The following is an 18,768-nucleotide window of genomic DNA, read 5'->3' as shown; positions in this document are numbered from 1 at the left end:
CTGCATGTGTTCAGAACAGCACCAGATAGTATTACAAATTTTGCTTCAATCATCAAACATAATTAAGAAGACCCAGGAGGAGAAGGAAAGTCTGTTTTGTTTACCTGTACTTTTTAGTTCCACATTCTTTCTTCCTTCCTCCTGTCTCATTCCTTCATTTTTATTTATTTATTTGGCTGTGTTGGGTCTTAGTTGTGACACCTGGACTCTTTAGTTGCAGCACATGGGATCTAGTTCCCTGACCAGGGATCAAACCCAAGCCCCCTGCACTGGAAGCACAGTCTTAGCCGCTGGACCACCAGGGAAGTCCCCTGTCTCGTTCCTTCTGATAATCATTTCCTTTCTGTTTACAACTTCTTTTAGTCATTCATTTAGGATGACAGATTCTCTTAGTTTTTTTTCATTTGAAAATGTTTTGATTTCTCCTTCATTTCTATAGGATATTATCACTATATATGGGATTCTGGGGAACCAGTTCTTTTTTTCAGCTCTTTATATGTGGTGCCACTTCCTTCTGGCTTCCATGACTTCTGTAGAGAAATCCAGTGTTATTTAAGTTGTTTTGCCCTCTAGGCAAAGTGTCACTATATTCTGGCTGCTTTCAAGATTTTTTCTATCTTTAAATTCAGAGGTTTAATTGTAACATATTTCAACATGGATTTCGTTGGCTTTATTCTGTGAGTTCACTGAGCTTCTTAAGTCTGCGGATTAAAAAGTCTTTTGCCATATTTGAAAAGTTTTCAGCCTCCCTCTTTTTCTTCTCCTTCTGAGATTCATCAGCACAACTTTGAAATCTTTTGTCACAGCATCACAGGTCCCCAGGAGTTTGTTCCCTTTTTTCTTCCTGGTCTGTTTTCTCTGTATTCTTCAGATTGATTCATTTCTATTGTTCTGCCTTTAAGTTCATTGATCCTCTGTCTCTTGCTAATGCCATACTGAGTTTTCATTTGGTTTATTATATTTTGCAATTTCAGAATTTCCCATTTGGTTCTTCTTTGTGTCTTCAATTTTTGAAGAGACTTTCTTCACTGGGACTTAATTTTTTTCATGTCTGTCATGTTTTAATTGCTCACTGAAATAATTTGATAATGACTCCTTGAGAAGGAGATAATTCTAATTAGATAATTCTAACATCTGTGTCATTTTGGTGTTAGTGCCTGTTGATTATTTTTTCTCATTCAATCTGATATATTCCTGGTCCTTGTTATGAGTGATTTTTTAAAATATTGAAACCAGGACATTTTGGGTATTATGAGACTTGGGATCTTGTTTAAATGTTTGTTATATCAGGGCTCCTCCGAACACTGCTGTGGTAGGGAGGGGCCCAGCTAGTTACTCCCCAGTGGGAATGGATGTTTTGGGCCCCAAAGTCTCTGTTGACTTTGGGGTAGGGGAATGGATTAGTGCATTCCCTCCCAGAGGAAATGAAAATGTAGGCTTCCTCTTGGGCCTTCTTTGAAAGCTTTAAGTAGGGTCAGAGGTCAGAGTACATTGTAGCCTGGCATGGGTGTTGATGGGGCTGCAGTGTGTTATGTGTGTGGGTGGAATAGAGCAGTTAACAGTCTAGAAGTTTTCTGTTCTGCTAGTCTGTCCGTCTCCTGGTTCTTTAAAGAGAGCAGCTTTTGTTGGGGCTTTTTTAAAATCTACACTGGTAGAAGTTTCCATGTTCTTTGCTCCAGGTCTGGGATATGGGAGCCCAAAAGGAAACCCAAGGGCCCTCCTTGGCTGGTTGGCCTTTTACTCCACCCTTTGGAATCATCTTACATTTGTTTTGTATGCAATATCTGCAGTTTTTAGTTGCACTTAGTGGGAGAATAGGATATGTCTATGCTACCTTTCCAGAAGCCTACATCTGTAGATTTAAGTTATCAAATGACTGAGGAACTCAGAAGCAGGGCTAGCAGCTTTGAAGTTCAGTAATGATCCAAATAACTGAGTCCAAGAATGATCAGTTCAGGGTGGGGGAAGTGAAGCATCACACATACGGTGAGGCTGAGGGCTCCACAACAAGCCCACGTTCTTCTCTGGGACACACAGGTCACCTGGTTAACTCCACAATCAAAGTGTTCCTGACAGAGTATGCTCTCTTTGGATACTCTGGTTCCCTGAGCCCCCACTGCTGAGCATTTCTACCAGCTAGGAAAAGTGCCCCCACCCAAGTAACTCTGGTTTTTCTCCTAAACGCTGAGAGCAGGGCTATGAATGGCCAGGGCCACGCTTTATCAGACCCATGTGATGGCCCATCCTCATTCTTGATAGAATAACAGCAGGAAACAGGTGCAGAGCGTAACCAAGCCCCTCAACCATCACTACCACCACCCCAAGGTGAAAAGGCCAGGTTGTTTTTGTTTTAATTTTTAAAAGGGGGAGGAACAATTGAAAAACAGAATTTGATTTTGCTTTTAAAATTAAAAAAAAAAAAAAAAAAGGATCCTACGGCATTAGATCGGAAAAGGCAATGGCACCCTACTCCAGTACTCTTGCCTGGAAAATACCATGGACGGAGGAACCTGGTGGGCTGCAGTCCATGGGGTCGCTAAGAGTAGGACACGACTGAGCGACTTCACTTTCACTTTTCACTTTTATGCATTGGAAAAGAAAATGGCAACCCACTCCAGTGTTCTTGCCTGGAGAATCCCAGGGACGGGGAAGCCTGGTGAGCTGCCGTCTATAGGGTCACACAGAGTCGGACACGACTGAAGCGACTTAGCAGCAGCAGCAGCAGCAGCAGCAGCAGGGCATTAGATGAATCAAGGTAGTCATTCCCAAGAGCATTAGATGAATAAAGGTTGTCATTCCCAAGCCAGCTTGGGAAAGGGAACTTCATGGCCCACCCATGACCAGTTGAGTCAAGGTCTGGCTTTAGAGCCTGGAAATGTGCATTTTTACAACTCTCCCAGATTCCCCAGAGATTTGGATGCACAGCTGTGTTTACAAGCAACTGCTTGAGTCCCTTACTGGGCCTGTGTGTTATTTACACTTAATTAGGTCAAGAAATGGAAGAATGTCTGATCTTGAACAGTCAGGTGTTGGAGACAGTGGATACTCGGTTAGAGTTTCATGTTTCATGAGGTCTGGGATTGTGAACTGCAGCTTCCCTCATTCCAGCCAGTGTTCTGAGGGTAAGGTGCCTAACGTAGTGTCCCCTGACAGTTTTCCTCCATGTCTCTTCCCCTTTGATAATTCTGCAACACGAAACAAGCATGTGATGCCTAGGAAAAAGCCCGTGCACCACGTGTTTATCAGCTTGAAGTATGCTTTTAGATGGAGAGGCACCATGCTCGTGGTGCTCAGCAGATAGCAATGATGATTCGGTGATAGTGATACAGTAAATTCCTTAGCGATTAGTCAGTAAATATGTGTCAGTATTGGACTGGGAAGAGCGAGCACCAGATCTGTGAATGCCAAGTGCTGTTTGGAGGATGGTTCTTTATGTGCAGTTGGGAGTTCTTCCGGGAGAAGGCGCCATCCTTCATCAGATGGCTGTGGGAGCCTCTGCCCTGCTGCCCGGCAGCTCTCCCTGCAGGCCCCTTGGCTGTCCCTCACTTCTCAGTCTCCTAGCTTCCTGTCACTCACCACCAACAAATGTTGCCATTAAGACATAGGTGACCTAGTTCTAATCCAGTTCCTCATTTTCTACTTGAATTTTCTCCTTAACTATTTTTCATTTGCTTTCTGATTGACTTACCTAATGCCTTTTCAAACCTAAACTGCTTTGTGTCTTTGGGACCTTGAAATACATTTTTTTCTAAATTATGAATAATTGGTGCACTGGACTAATATATGCATAATATTAATTTTATTCTCATTTTCCTATGATGCCAGTAATATACTCAGCTTGGTTTGTTGCTAAAGTTCATGTATCTGGCTATAAGATAGTATTTATTTTCACATATAACAGAGGTTTTATGATTTTTCTATTCTCTTTTCTCTCCTCTGGGGAGTCCCTTCCCCTTTTCCTAAACTGTGGCCCCCGTGTGGTTGTGCCCCTCTCTCCTCCCCCCGGCAGGATTCTACGGTCTGGACGAGTCTGACCTGGACAAGGTCTTCCACCTGCCCACCACCACGTTCATTGGAGGGCAGGAGTCGGCTCTTCCTCTGCGGGAAATCATCCGACGCCTGGAGGTGAGAAAACTGGGCTGTTTCCCGAAAGCTCCAGAGAACTTGCGAGAACTTATGGAAGCCTCCAGACTAGGTGGTTTGCTTTCCCTTGGTCCTATATATTTTTTTAATGTAAGGGAAGAAACTTTTTTTTTTTAATATTTTATTGATGAAAATCCATGTTTTTGTATTTTTACAACCAACCATAAAAAAAAAAAAAAGGCAGAATTTGCTTCTAAGACTTAAAAAAAAATGTATCCTAAAGCATTAGGTAAACAAAGACTGCTGTCTGCAAGCCTGCTTGAATAGGAACACCTGGGGAAAGCCCTGGCCCACCCACAACCAATTGAGTCAGTTCCTGTTTTGGAGCCTGGAAATATGCATTTTTACAAATCTCCTAGAGATTGGGATACATAACTGTGTTTGCAGGCGACTGCTTGAGTCCCCATTTGTCCTGATCCCAGCATTTGAAAGGGGCAGAGAGCCCTGTGCGGCTCTTGTTTCAGTCAGTGCCAGAGCCCAGGAATTGGGCTCTTGTGGGACAGTTGGGCCTGTACTCCAGGGGTCCCAGCCGTAGCACCCCTGTCCCCAGAGGGCCCCACATCCAGGGCTCTTCCAAGAGAGCCTCCCATTCCAACGTGTCCTAACATGGAATGCCTCATTCTCAGGGTTTACAGATACTGTGTAAAGCTACCTGACTGTGGTGCGTTAGGTGTGTTTACACGTGATAATGTGCGTGCACTGGGCTGCTGTGTGACCTGACAGAACTTAGTGTGCTCTTGGTCCCGTGACATAATAGTCAACTTGTAGCTCTTTGAAAATTTAGAACAAGTGCAATTTCTTGTCTTCTTAACATAGAGAACCTTAGAGTCAGCACCTAAAACTCCCTGCCCTGCCCTTCTGGGGACTGAGCCAAGACAAGAAAGACAAAACATGATCCAGGAGCCCAGTAACTATGTGTTCCAAGTTAATAGCTGAATTCATGTTAGTAATGATGGAAACATACTGTTTTTGACCTAATCGTTTCCTTTGAGCTTTTAATTGTTCAGTAATGGAAATATTGCCCCATCAGGCGTTAAGTCAGGCATAAGGAGCATGGGTGGGGTTCTCCTGCCTGGGTGTGTAAAAATGAGGAGGGAGCCCCCCTTCCCTCTGCCTTGCCCTTCCTTCTCCCTCCTCCCCACCCCTCCCCTCTCATTCCACCTCTTCCTTTGCTCTCTACTAGGCTTACAACTCAAACCAAGGAAAACTCATCCATTTTAAGCTCATGGAGGAAGGTTCTAGGTTCATGTTTACAAACTTTGTGTCTGGTCTGTGTTTTCTCAAGTGTGTTTGTGCAGAAATATGCCATCTTCTGCAGCTCAGTAGATCAGGGAGCTGTACAGCTCAGGTGGAAGTGGTGACCCTCCCTGGCTCTGAAGTCAGGGTAGGCAGGCCCTCACACCCCATCCCTTGGCTTCTTGTACATTCAGTTTAGAAGTTCCCAGTTTATCATGTGAAGAATCATCAGGGAAATAGGGTTTGGGGTTAGTGAAAATACCTTAAACATCAAGGTCTTTTCCCAGCTCCATTTCCTCTTTTCATCTCTTGGCTAGGGTGATAGGGAGAATGTCGTGGTTGGCCTTTATTTGAGTCCAGGCAAATGTCCCTTTGTTTCATTATCACAGAGCTAATGTGCAGAGGTGCTCACCTCTGCTCTGGAAGGCGGCAGTAAGAGAGCGGGGGCCTGGTGCCAGGTCTGGGCCCACCACTGGGATCCCAGGCACATCTTTGCCCTATACCATGCCAGCCAGTTTCCATGTTAGTTGTGAAAACCAAAGAGGGTCACAGACAACCACCAAGCAGAACCCAGCATGCTTGGTTGGCATGGCTGCTGCAAAGGCATGAAAGGGCATTTGTGGGCCCTAAAACTCACTGTTGGGAGTTTCCTGGTGGCTTAGTGGTTAAGTTTCAGCACTGCCACTACCGTGGCCACGGTTTGATCCCTGGTTGGAGAACTGAGATACCACAAGCTGTGTGGCATGGCCAAAATATTAATTAATTAAGATTTAGTGGCACATCAGGGCATATCTTCTTTAATTCCAACACTGACTAGGGTTTGCTGTTGGCCCCTCATTCTGACCCCAGGACAGCCAGCAGGTGATGAGGGGAGAGAAGTGCTGATCACTTGGCTGAGGAAGGCTGTGTGGGCCCCTCCAGATGGCTCCCCAGCAGGCGCCTCTGTCTGGTCAGTGTCAGGAGAGACGAGAGAGGGCCCCCAGTTCAGCCCAGTACCCTGCCAGAGACCGCTCAGCACGGTCCCTATGACAGATTCCCAGAGGGCTGCCTCTCTGACTCTCGGTTCTCCCATGCCTTTCCTGTTTTCTCTCACTCTGATTTCCTGGCATGCATCCTGCTCAGGTCACCCTAGGCTTTCAACAGGACGCACGGCCTCCTTCCCAGCTGTGACATGTGAGTGGTGTCACGAAGTGCCTGCTCTGTTCAGGACCCTTCCTTTTGTATATGTGCAGTCATGCTTCTGTAGAACCTGATATCCCCAAGAGGAGTCAATTGTTAAAAGAAGAATGTAGAATTTGAAAGCCCGCTACAGTTAAGTGGCCTTTGAGCTATGATATCCACCAGTGGCACAGGGCCTTTTTTTCTCACAGTGCTGGGCACAGTCTGACCTTGAGGTCAGAGGAGCTGCCTTGCCCAGCAGCTTCCTTGTCCCCAGGCTGGTGATTCTATCCTCCCGCCATGAAAGGAGCATACCTTGACCCAGTGGTTCTCACTCTCCCTCCCTGCCCACTAGGCTCCATGCTACGTGGAAGAAGCATTTCATGGCCAAGTTCAGAGTGAGAGGAGGTCGCGGGCCCAGGCCTGGTGCCCCAGGTCACAGCTAGCTCTGCTGCATCTGAAGTGGAGGCCATCTGTTCCTCCCAGCCTTCTGGCTAAGTGGGCAGTCAACATACCTGGGTGAACATCCCCTTTATTGTGTGTTTGTGTGTGTGTGCATTAAATATAGATGGCCTACTGCCAGCACATTGGGGTAGAATTCATGTTCATCAATGACCTGGAGCAGTGCCAGTGGATCCGGCAGAAATTTGAGACACCCGGGGTCATGCAGTTCACCAACGAGGAGAAGCGGACCCTGCTGGCCCGGCTCGTGCGCTCCACCAGGTACAGGGCTGCACTGGCCCCATCTGTGTGGTACAGTCTGTTGACGGGGTTGGGTGGGTTTGGGGCGTGGCCACAGCTCTGTGAGAGCAAGGTTGTCCCTGCTGACATGCTTCTTCAGGGTGGCTTAGTTTCTGTCCAGGTTTGAGGAGTTCCTGCAGCGGAAGTGGTCATCTGAGAAGCGCTTTGGTCTGGAAGGCTGCGAGGTACTGATTCCTGCCCTCAAGACCATCATTGACAAGTCCAGTGAGAACGGAGTGGACTACGTGATCATGGGAATGCCACACAGGTACGTGGCCACCCTGTGAGCATCCAGAGCACAGAGGCAGGGCACTGGGCAAGCCTGGTATACAGTAACCCTAGTCCCTGCCCCAAGACAACCATCGTCACAGCAGCCCCTCCCTGGGCAGTCACTGTCACACTTGAGGTGGTTGTAGACAGACATTGGCCTCATGACCATGTTGGGATCCCAGGTGAGGGAGGCTAATCTAGAGGGAAGGTAGCTGGGTACACGAAGCAGAGACCTCAGCTTGAGGAGGCCCAGGAGGCCGAGGATGGAGCGCTCACTGCAGGCTGGCAGCATTCTCCGTTTTCTGCTTTTCTCCCTCCTGCCTCATCATGGCCTTGGATGCCAGGCAAGCAGAGGCCAAGTGTCCCCCATCAGTTCTGGTCTCAGCTCCTCTTGGGCTGAAGACTGAGGCACTGCCTGTCCCTCAGGGGAGAAAGGGGATAAAACAGCATTGCCTGCTGCCCAGGGCCCAGCTCAGACCCTGCTCACTCCTATGTGTCCAGGGGGAGACTGAATGTGCTTGCAAACGTCATCAGGAAGGAGTTGGAGCAAATTTTCTGTCAGTTCGACTCAAAGCTGGAGGCAGCTGATGAGGTAAGACACCTGATTTCTTTTAGAAACTAGCATAGCTCCAACCCATGCCAGATCCTGGCTTCATTTATTTCTCCAGAAGGACTTATGGGGTCTGGGATCCTCTATACCACTCACAAAAAAAGGAAGTGGCCAGTGGCTGACCTCCCAGAGAAGAGAGAGACGAGAGGCCTGGCAGCCCCCACAGTTTTCCCCGCCAGGGGTAGGGATGTGGCCCTCTAGTTGAGGGACCTCCTCCTTGTACCCTGGGTGGAGCCATTCTGGAAAAAGCCTTTCCATCCTAGGAATGAGAGTTCTGGGTGTAGAAATAACACAGGACAGGGCTGTCACAGAGAGTAAGTGTCTCCCTGCCTAGGTAAAAGCCTCACCGTTTGTGCCGGCAGGGTTCTGGAGATGTGAAGTACCACCTGGGCATGTATCACCGGCGGATCAACCGTGTGACCGACAGGAATATCACCCTGTCGCTGGTGGCGAACCCTTCCCACCTGGAGGCTGCTGATCCCGTGGTGATGGGCAAGACCAAAGCTGAGCAGTTTTACTGCGGGGACACCGAGGGGAAGAAGGTGAGACCATGTGGGCTGGCCGGGGGCGGTCCTGAAGCCAGACAGTCCAGGACAGGCTCACAGCCACAGGCACGCCCCAGACCTCACATTTCCGGAATTGAACAAAATGTTCTGAGTGGACTTCCAAAGAGTAGCAATAGTAAACCAGCCCCAGTTACAGATACGCTTCCTCCCAAGTTGTGACCACCAGGGCTAGGTGGGGAGTAGTTTGCTTTTGTTGTCACCACACCTGTGGAGAAGCTAGTCTTGCAAGATAATCATGATGGTCAAAGAGGTTTTGTCATTGAACAAGAGGACAGGGTCTTAAGGAAGAGGTGTGGATGAGCCTAAAGGAGGAATTGTGAAGCTGACAGATAGAAGAGATGGCCCAGTCAGTATTAGGGTGGCACCATTTAGAGATGGAGGACAGCTCGAGGTCTGGATAGTCCTAGTACAGAGGTGGAGAATAGCTCGGGGTCTGGATGGCCCTAGTACCAGCATTTTCGAGATATGTGATGGTGAATGCTTAATGTTGATTAGCCAGCCTGCTGGTATATATAAATCCTCAATGGGTTGTAACTGTTTGTTCTTGTTTGATCTCAAAGTGTAAGTCTGTCTTTTACAAATTATATAGTTCTTACTAAAGACAACCTCAAAGCCAAGCAATCAGGAAAATCAACTTTTTGTAGTGTCTGTGTGAGCATTCTGGGGCGTGTTTGAAGTCAGCATCTCCGCCGTGCTCTCAAGTGTCTATTCTTCCTAGAAACAGGGTCACCTGTGAGAAAGCAATAGAACATACACATTGAGGTGTAAAGCTGCAGGTTAACTGGTAAAGAACTTCAGAAGAGGGATACATGGGTATGGAAGGAAGTGGAATGAAAGGCAGTCAAATCTTCTCATTGATAGAGCAGATAGTTGTCATATTTAGTTAAACAGCAGGACTTAGGTAGATGGGAAGAAAAGAATGTTCCCTGGAGATTGTGGTGGGTGGGGGGTGGCGGGTGGGGGAGGTGCTACGGGCAGAACAGGGATGAAGTGGGTGGGAGACAGCCTGGCTGAAGGATGCCCTGGTGAGCCTCAGACTTTTTAGAGGTGGAGCCAGTTATTAGTTGACTAGGTTCTTTAATTCAAAACACTGTAACTCTATGCATACTGTGTTTGGATGGTTTGAGGGTAATGGGGTCCCAGCCGGAGGTGGCATTGGGAATAGGAAGTGGTTCCTGCACCACAGAGAAAGAGTATAGCCGTGGGGAGGATGTTGGGACATGAGAGTTACTTCCCTGGGCTTGGGAGCCTGGACGGTGCCACAGAAACTCCAAACAGGCACAAAGTGGCTTCCTGTGCAGCCCCCAAGGCCACCAGTGACACTGTGGCAGGGGAGGGATGGGGAGGAGAGCAACATCAGTGACTGGTACCTCCAGCATTTCTGCTGTCTGTGGCTAGGACACTTTCCCAGGCATTTGTGGCCAGGGAGGGGAACAAGATTGCAGAAAACATTATGTGATATTCACATTCATAAATTACAGACACAGCCATTCAGGCATCGCTTGCTCAGAATGCTGAAAACACCCTCAAAAGTAATGAAATAACTAGAGAAAAGCGATGGAGCACATCTAACATGCTTCAGATGATAACAGCAATCAATCCTGTGAGGCCAGGAGAGGCTGGTTAGCCCCATGTGGTCGCCAGGTGCTTGTTTGAGGGAGTGCCCGGTCCACGGGGTTGCCCTGCCCAGTGTGAATGGCCCGTGCCCACAGGCCCCCAGCCTTACCCCTCTCTCTGAGCCAACGCTTGCCCTGCTCAGTGGACGGGTCAGACCCCACCAGTCCTCCACACTTGCCGTCCTTGCTATTCATCCCAAACCTCTAGGCAATTATCTGATTTCTGTTAAACCCAGAATCCAGGAAGCTGGATTATTTGTTACATAACCTTCAGTGTTTCATAAAAAAAATATGTAATTTATAAATGTGGCCAAGGTTATTCTGTAACCTGGTGCAAGATCGAGCCTGACCCAGCTTGGCTCAGGGTTGGCCCTTGGGACGTTCATGTGGGAAAACAGCTCCCCAGTGCTGCAGGCAGAAACCTGCTCCTACCAGGAGTAGGTAGGAGTATGATTGCAGCAGCTGGTGCACCCTGGAGACTGCAGGGACGGCAGGTAGCCTGGCGAGTGGCCCAGTACAACTTCACCAGAAGAGCAAGAGAAATAGCTAGAGGAGAGGGGAGGCTAGCCTGAAGTGCCCAAAGGCAGGAGGCCAAGGTTGTATAGAGAAGGCTCTGCAGAGAGGAAACTTGCATCCTGGTGATCAGGGAGAGGCGCTGTGTCCCCTGGTTGTTCGGGACCTGGCAAAGCTTCCCTCCTCTGAGGAGGTTCCTGTACAAACCCAACACTTGTGTCTATTTCTACCCGTCCTAGAGAGCGCTCCTGCATCCACCATGGCAGGACACATGGGGTCTGCTACAAAAAGAATCTAGATTTTGTCTCTGAAGAGCACATGGACCTTCCCTTCCTGGCGTGAGGACCAGGGAGGTGAGAGGAGCTGAGGACACATGGCAAGAGGGCATCAACGAATAGGGGCGACAGGGTCATGGGGGTAGCAAGCCAGCAAGTACTGAGGACAGTGGGTATGGTGTCTGACGGTGCAGGAGGTGTTTATAAACGTAGAAGGAGGGAGGCACAGAAAAAGGATTGGAACTGGAGGTGTTGTAGTTATGCAGTGTGTAAATTGAGAAATCTCTGTATGTGCACTTAGTATCCATTTTTTGGTTCTGGGCTGAAAGAGCCTAGAAGTGATCATGTTCTAGTAGTGATGAGCACACAAATAGTCTTAAAGGCGGTCCTGCACTGAAGGAACCAGGCTCCTTAGAGAAATGTCCAATTCCAGGGCTGGGCAGGAGGCTGAGAGCTCTTGTACCAGAAAGCAGGGAGGGCCCCCCCGCACCGTGAACCCAGGGGCATGTTCAGACGGCATGGGGCTCCCACACCAAGTCCGTCCCAGGATGATGTGAGCGTCAAAGTTACTATTGATATTAGTCAGTTACAGCCCATTGAATACAACAGGAATCCGTGAGCACATATTAATACAAATAAAAGTCAAGAGAACACTGTTACATAACACGAGTGCATAAAGGTAGGGGTGATACCTGGCAGCATCCAGGAGGTGCCACGGAGGCTGCTGGGTGGGTGGGAGGAGCAGGATGTAAAGGTTCTCCTCATTGTGCTCCTTACCGAGGAGAAATGGTGAGTTTAAAGGGAGAAACCTGGACAACTACCTGTCTGCATTCACATGGGGCAGGCCACCTCGGGTGTCCCAGGTATGGCACGCACCATTCCTGAGTCTGTTCACGAAGGACTGTTGGAGCCCAAGCCCTGTCCAGAATGTGGAGACAGGAGAGACAAGGGGCTGCTCCGGGTCAGAGAAGCCGAAGAGGCGTGGCCCTGAGAGCGCGTCTGCATGGGATCTGGGGAGGATGGGCTCTGGGCCAGCATTGCTTTCCTTTGAAAGGGTCCTGCATGGTGGGTTCAGGGGCAGTGGGCATTGGCTTTGCAGCAGATGGTGGTAGGGTGGCAAGTGTGTGGACGTGGAGCACACCACCTGGAACACATCACAGGGGAGGGCTGGGAGGGGCCTGGGGGTCTGTACTTTCCTGCCACTTTCTTTCTAAGTTTGAAATGATCTCAAAATACATCATTTTTGGGCTTCCCTGGTGGCTCAGTGGTAAAGAATCCACTTGCAGTGCAGGAGACATGGGTTCGGTCCCTGGGCTGGGAATAGCCCACGTGCCACAGAACATTTAAGCCTGTGTGCCACAACTACTGAGCCTATGCTCTAGAGGCCAGGACCCGCGACCGCTGAGCCCTTGTGCCATAGAATCCGTGTTTTGCAACAAGAGAAGCCACCGCAGAGAAAAGCCCGTGCACCACAGCTAGAAAGTAACTCCCACTCTCTGCAACTGGAGAAAAGCCCACACAGCAGCAACGACCCAGCACAGCCAAAAATAAATAAATACTACATCATTTTTTGAAAAGTGGATCATGACGTACTCTCCCACATGCCTTGTGGACATGGTGGCCAGGACCACGTCAGATTTGGGTTCTCCTTTGCCTGTCTGTAGGTCATGTCCATCCTTCTGCATGGGGACGCCGCATTTGCTGGCCAGGGCATCGTTTATGAGACCTTCCACCTGAGTGACCTGCCATCTTACACAACTCATGGCACTGTCCACGTGGTCGTCAACAACCAGGTAACGGGTGGCTCTGGGGTCTTTGCAGCAGAGCAGGCTAAGGAGGCCACATCAGCAATTAGACTTTGTCCTGAGGCTTCTTTGCTCACGTCAGTCTTACTTAGAGGGACATGTTCTTATCATTTAGTACGTTTGTTGTTTTCTGATTAATAAACTTGGACAAACAGGATACTTTCTTTAAAGTAGAGAGGTTTTAATTATGCTGTTTTAAGAGCATGATATTATTTTGGAATATTTTCTACTAGACCCACAAGCATTTAGATGGCTTTTCTTTCTTAAGAAACTGGGGTTCTATATACACAGTTTTACATCTACTTCTTACTTACCACAGTGTTTTCTCATGTCATTATATATTCTTAAAATATTAATTTTGATAACAATATACATTATAGGTTGTTTCATAAAACATATTGCTGTGTTGTTAGACTTTTAACTAAGATTCTTATTTTTCAGTTTCAAATAACACTTGTTGAACATTCTTAAAAGTAAATATCTCTGCCCAACTCTAAAACATTTAACATGGTTATATCTGTTATTTCCTGTGCCGTGCATCCGAGAGTTCATCCCACCAACTTGGGTGAGCTCTCATATAATAGATATTTGAGTTCCTTTAAGTACTGGTGCTGTGTCAGGTAACAAGCAGAGAAAGGGCACACTGCCTGTCATTATAGAGCTTATAGTTCTGGGTGAGGGGGCAGGGGGCCTACCAGGCATTGGGTTAGCCTGCAGATGTTTCTCTGAGGATTTGACCTTTAGGTGGAAATGCAGGGTCAAGTAGGCAAATGTTAGGGGGCAGCGGAGCAAGTCAGGGAAGGGTCCCCTCTGTCCAAGGGAGGTGATAAGGCTGTCACATCTAAGATTTGAGGGGTTTTTTTGAGAGAAAGCAGCCATCAGCTGCTTCTGCATGGCCCCCAAGAAACAGGGTCTTACTCCAGATGTGTTGAGAGACCTTCGGAGGAACGAAACCAGGAAGTGACGAGACAGTTTGATTTATGAAGATGGTTTGTTGATACATGTGGAATGAGTTAGAGGAAGACACACAGTTGCAACTGTCCCAGCAAGAAATAGAGAGGAAGAAGGGAAAATTTAAACATGAAAGTAAATGTGGTAGTCAGTACATAGTGAGGGCCCCAGAACTTAAAATGTGCAGTATCAAACACAAGACGAGGAGCATTAGGATGAGTGTAACACACAGTATAACCGCTACTGCTTATGGAGTGCCTCCTGTGTGCCTGACTAAATTAGTGACTTCACATCCTCTAACTTAAAGCATGATCCCTGTCTTACCCATGTGGTAGGTGCGATCATTTCCATTTACGCAGGAGAAAATTGAGCAGAGAGTTGAATAGCTTGCTTGAGAGTTGATATTTGAATTGCTTCTTTTAGAAAACAGTATTAGAAAAACATCAAAGAAAGAGAAAGGTCTAAAAAGCAAGGCATCACTGAACTGTGTTTTATACAGATGACCAAGCACAGATAGTCTTTAGTGCTTGTTGGGTAGGAGCTGAGTTGCCAGCAGCATAGTCTTCAGTCTGGAAACAGTACAGCAAAGATCATTCAAAGGGATTGGAAGCCCAAGACACAGGGAGGTTTTTTTTTTTTTTTTTAAGAGAAAAGTTTTTCTATACGTAGTCTCCAGAGTCAGATGAATTTCATCCCAGGAGATTATTTTATTTTTTTTTGAAAATATATTCTGATGGCAGAATCTATTTCATAATCTCTTATGGATCCTGGCACGTAGGAGAGGTGCCAAAGTCTTTTAAAATTTTGTTTAGGGGATTCCCCTGGCAATCCAGTGGTTGAGACCCCATGCTTCCACTCCATGGGGGCACGAGTTCAGTCCCAGGTTGGGGAACTAAGATCCCGTAAGCCGTACAGTTCAGTCACAATGTGTGTGTGTGTGTGTGTATCACTGCTGCACAATTAATATCTTAATGAAATTGGAAGAAAGATGTAAATATATAAAGCTGAAATATATAATCATATGGAGGGGCATTGTGGGGATGCCCCACAATGCTGCAGCAAGACTGGAAACCAAAACTTGTACCACTGCATCAGTAGGAAGCTGGTAAGTAATTTATGATAGATCTATACATGTGTTACAAAGCTTTAATGAATTAATACATATAAATCATATACATATACAGCCCTGGCACCCCACTCCAGTACTCTTGCCTGGAAACTCCCATGGACGGAGGAGCCTGGTGGGCTGCAGTCCATGGGGTCGCTAGGAGTCGGACACAACTGAGCAACTTCACTTTCACTTTTCACTTTCATGCATTGGAGAAGGAAATGGCAATCCCACTCCAGTGTTCTTGCCTGAATCCCAGGGATGGCGGAGCCTGGTGGGCTGCTGTCTATGAGGTTGCACAGAGTCGGACACGACTGAAGTGACTTAGCAGCAGCAGCAGCAGAGTGTTTAGAATAGAGCCTGGTGGCGCTAGTGGTAATGAACCTGCCTGCCGATGCAGGAGACATAAGAGACACAGGTTCCATCCTTGGGTCGGGAAGATCCCCTGGAGGAGGGCATGGCAACCCACTCCAGTATTCTTGCCTGGAGAATCCCATAGATAGAGGAGCTTGGTGGGCCACAGTCTGTGGGGTCGCAAAGAGTCAGTCAGACATGACTGAAGTGACTTAGCACACACGCATAAATAAGCACTAATGTGAAGTTAACAGCAACCACAGTGTAATAAAGCCATGTGAAAGAATGGATCTATATATACTGTGGAGTACAGCTCTCTCTGTGAGTGTGTGTGTCAGTGGGTGCACATACACCCACCATATACGCTTAAAGATACAGAAGTCAGTAACAGTGGCAGATATTGGGGAGGGCGTCTGGGGGACTGAGACCTCAAAACTTCGAAGCAGTTCAGTTTCTGTGAGGTTCTAGCTGTAACATGCATGTTATGATTCCTATCTTACCTGGTGCCTACCCACATCTCCCTGTGGGGAGTCCCAGATAGGCCATGGGATTGTGCATGGTCTCTGTAAGTGTTCATCAGAATTCTCGCTGGTACATCATTTTTTAATGTTCTCATCAGTGTCTGACTAGTTCTAATCTTTTCTTTAGTCAGTGTGATAAAGAAGTTTATGTAAAAGCAATTCATCATAAATAAAGAACTCTCAGACTTCTGTAAAAACCTACAGTTTTACTAATGTTTTTTTTCAGTCTTTCTGCTGGTTTTGGTACCATCTATCGTGATGTGGGGTCGGTTAAGAAGATCTGTAGCAGGAAAAGAGAGGCCTGCTTGGCTGGGCTCTCATTTCTCTAAGAACACACCTAGGATTTCCCCTTCTACATTTTTCTCCTAAGGAAGCCATCAGATGCAAACTATTTTTGTTTAAGAATGTTTATCAAAACCAGCGAGTCTTTGTATAAATTTTGGCAAAACTGTAGGAAACAGTATTATATAATCATTAAAATATTTAATATCCTGGCGAAACAGTCACAGTATGGTGAGTGAAAATGCAGGGCACCCTTGCTGCTGGGGAAGGGTGCGTGGCCCAGCCACTTTGGAGAGCGCTTGCGGGTATTCGAGTGTAGAGCTCAGACCCTGTGGCTTAGTTTTCCCTTCCTAGGAGGACTCAAGTGTTTGCACATAACTCAAGTGTTTGCTGGAGAAAACTGGTGTAGGACTGTGTACAGTAACAGTGTATTAATCATAAGTTGGAAACAACATCCACAGACAGGAGAATGGATAAATGAACTGTGGTACCATTTAGTACTTAGATTTCACCAAGCTCTGCTAGGAAAGGAGAAGTCCATGTTTCAGCCTGGATGAACCATGAATATAAATTTGAACAGAAAGCAAGTTGAAAAGAATCTGTACAGCATATAGAGTATGCTACCATATGTAAGGTACATAAAAAGTATATCTCTGTAGTTTAAAAGACATGGAAATACTCTTCCAAAATGTTAGTGTTATGAAAACCAAAAAGAGTAAGGAGCCTTCCAGATTAAGAGCGACCACAGAGAGGTGGTAACTAATGCACAGTGAAGTGCTGGGTTGAGTACCGGGCTGAGGCAGCAAAGACTGGATATCATTAGGACTACTGAAATGTGTGTGCTGAGGGGTCTTATAACAGTGTTCTATAATGTTAAACTGAGTGAGCTGAGAACTGCACTATGGCTGGTAAGGCTATGTCCATGTTTTAAGGACTAGGGACAGTCTTGGTCTACAACTTACCTGAAAATGGTTCAGAAAAAATGTGTGTGTGTGAGTGTGTGTGTGTAACGGAAAGAGCCTGTATAATAAAAGGGGCAAAATGGGAACCGTTGTTGAATCTGAATAAAGAATCTGGGAGTTTTCTGTAGCTCCAACTTTTTCGTGAGCCTGAAATGATACCAGTAAGCCTTTTTAATTTGAATAATCAGGACTTCCCTGGTGGCTCCGACAGTAAAGCGTCTGCCTACAGCGCAGGAGACCCAGTTTCAATCCCTGGGTGGGGAAGATCCCCTGGAGAAGGAAATGGCAACCCACTCCAGTATTGTTGCCTGGAAAATCCCATGGACAGAGGAGCCTGGTAGCCTACAGTCCATGGGGTTGCAGAGTCAGACATGACTGAGCGACTTCACTAAGCCTAAGAAGGGGCTTCCCTGGTGACTCAGTGGTAAAGAATCTACCTGCAATGCAGGAGACTTGAGTTACAGTTCTGGGTCAGGAAGATCCCCTGGAGAAGGAAATGGCAATCCACTTCTGTTATTCTTGCCTGGAGAATTCCATGGACAGAGGAGCCTAGTGGGCTACTGTCCTGGGGTTGCAAAGAGTTGGACACGACTTAGCGACTAAACAGCAACAACAAACCTAAGCTATCGATATACTGTTTATGGACATATGGGATACATATAGCAACGTGTGGAAACCATGTCATCTACTTTCAGGGCCATGTAGTATCATACTTTTTGGATGTTTGAAGTAGTTCATAAAAATAAAGTTTAAATGCAAATTATAAAATTACAAATATATGATAAAGTTTTAATGTATCTAAGTGATGAGACCTTTAAATTTTCTTTTCAAAGAAAAAATACTCATGTTAGTGAACAGAGTGCAAAATTATAGAAATAGTAGGATCTGAAATTTTATATTTATATTGGCATGTGTATTCATGCAAAGAAAATCATCTAGAAAGGAAAGCATCAAGATATTTACACTGAAACTGGTAGAATATAGATGATTTTAATTTTTCATACTCTCTTCCAAACTGTTCAACATGTATGAATTTTGTTACCAGATTAGGAAAAAAAAAAATTTTTTTTTAAATAGCCCTTTAGGGACTGTCTCAAGCGTAGGCCACACGCAGCCAGGTGACCTCCAGCAGGTGGCCTTCGGCTCTTCCCTGCCTGCCATTAGCCCCACCCTCACCCTCAGACATATCCACTCTCACCCCAGCCCTGTCCCCACCGTGCCATTGGCCTGGGGGTAGGCTTGCCCTGGCCCACCCTCCTTCTGTCCTGCTAATGCTTAGCAGTGTGCCCAATCCCTCTGGCCAAGCTCCCTGTCCCTTGCAGATCGGCTTCACCACAGACCCGCGCATGGCCCGCTCCTCGCCCTACCCCACTGATGTGGCCCGAGTGGTGAATGCCCCTATCTTCCACGTGAACTCGGATGACCCGGAGGCAGTCATGTATGTGTGCAAAGTTGCAGCCGAGTGGAGGAGCACCTTCCACAAGGATGTGGTGGTGGACCTGGTGAGTGACCTTAGCTTGTGTCCTGGAGAGAGGGGTTAGGGCTCCCTAGGGCCAGGGCACACCTTCCTTCCCCTCCCAAGAGCTCCTGTGTCTTTGGGTGACCCAACCTGGGCAAGAAGGTAATTGGGGTCCTGTCCCAAGATAGTCCCAGGTCA

General features: G+C 47.0%; 1 protein-coding gene across 2 annotated transcripts in view; it reads left to right on the top strand.

Moving 5' to 3' along the window:
- Positions 1-18,768, top strand: part of OGDH (oxoglutarate dehydrogenase) — a 67,318-nt gene that overhangs the window by 39,033 nt on the left and 9,517 nt on the right. For both annotated transcript variants that reach the window (XM_055590683.1, XM_055590682.1), the window contains 7 exons: positions 4,010-4,125; positions 7,106-7,260; positions 7,400-7,546; positions 8,050-8,140; positions 8,521-8,700; positions 12,793-12,921; positions 18,434-18,613. In XM_055590683.1, coding sequence (XP_055446658.1) covers positions 4,010-4,125; positions 7,106-7,260; positions 7,400-7,546; positions 8,050-8,140; positions 8,521-8,700; positions 12,793-12,921; positions 18,434-18,613 — 998 coding nt within the window. The remainder of the gene's footprint in view (positions 1-4,009; positions 4,126-7,105; positions 7,261-7,399; positions 7,547-8,049; positions 8,141-8,520; positions 8,701-12,792; positions 12,922-18,433; positions 18,614-18,768) is intronic.

Source organism: Bubalus kerabau, chromosome 8 (assembly GCF_029407905.1).
Source record: "Bubalus kerabau isolate K-KA32 ecotype Philippines breed swamp buffalo chromosome 8, PCC_UOA_SB_1v2, whole genome shotgun sequence".
NCBI lineage: Eukaryota > Metazoa > Chordata > Mammalia > Artiodactyla > Bovidae > Bubalus > Bubalus kerabau.
The sequence above is the reverse complement of the archived record's forward strand: the minus strand, read 5'-3'. Positions and strand labels throughout refer to the sequence as shown.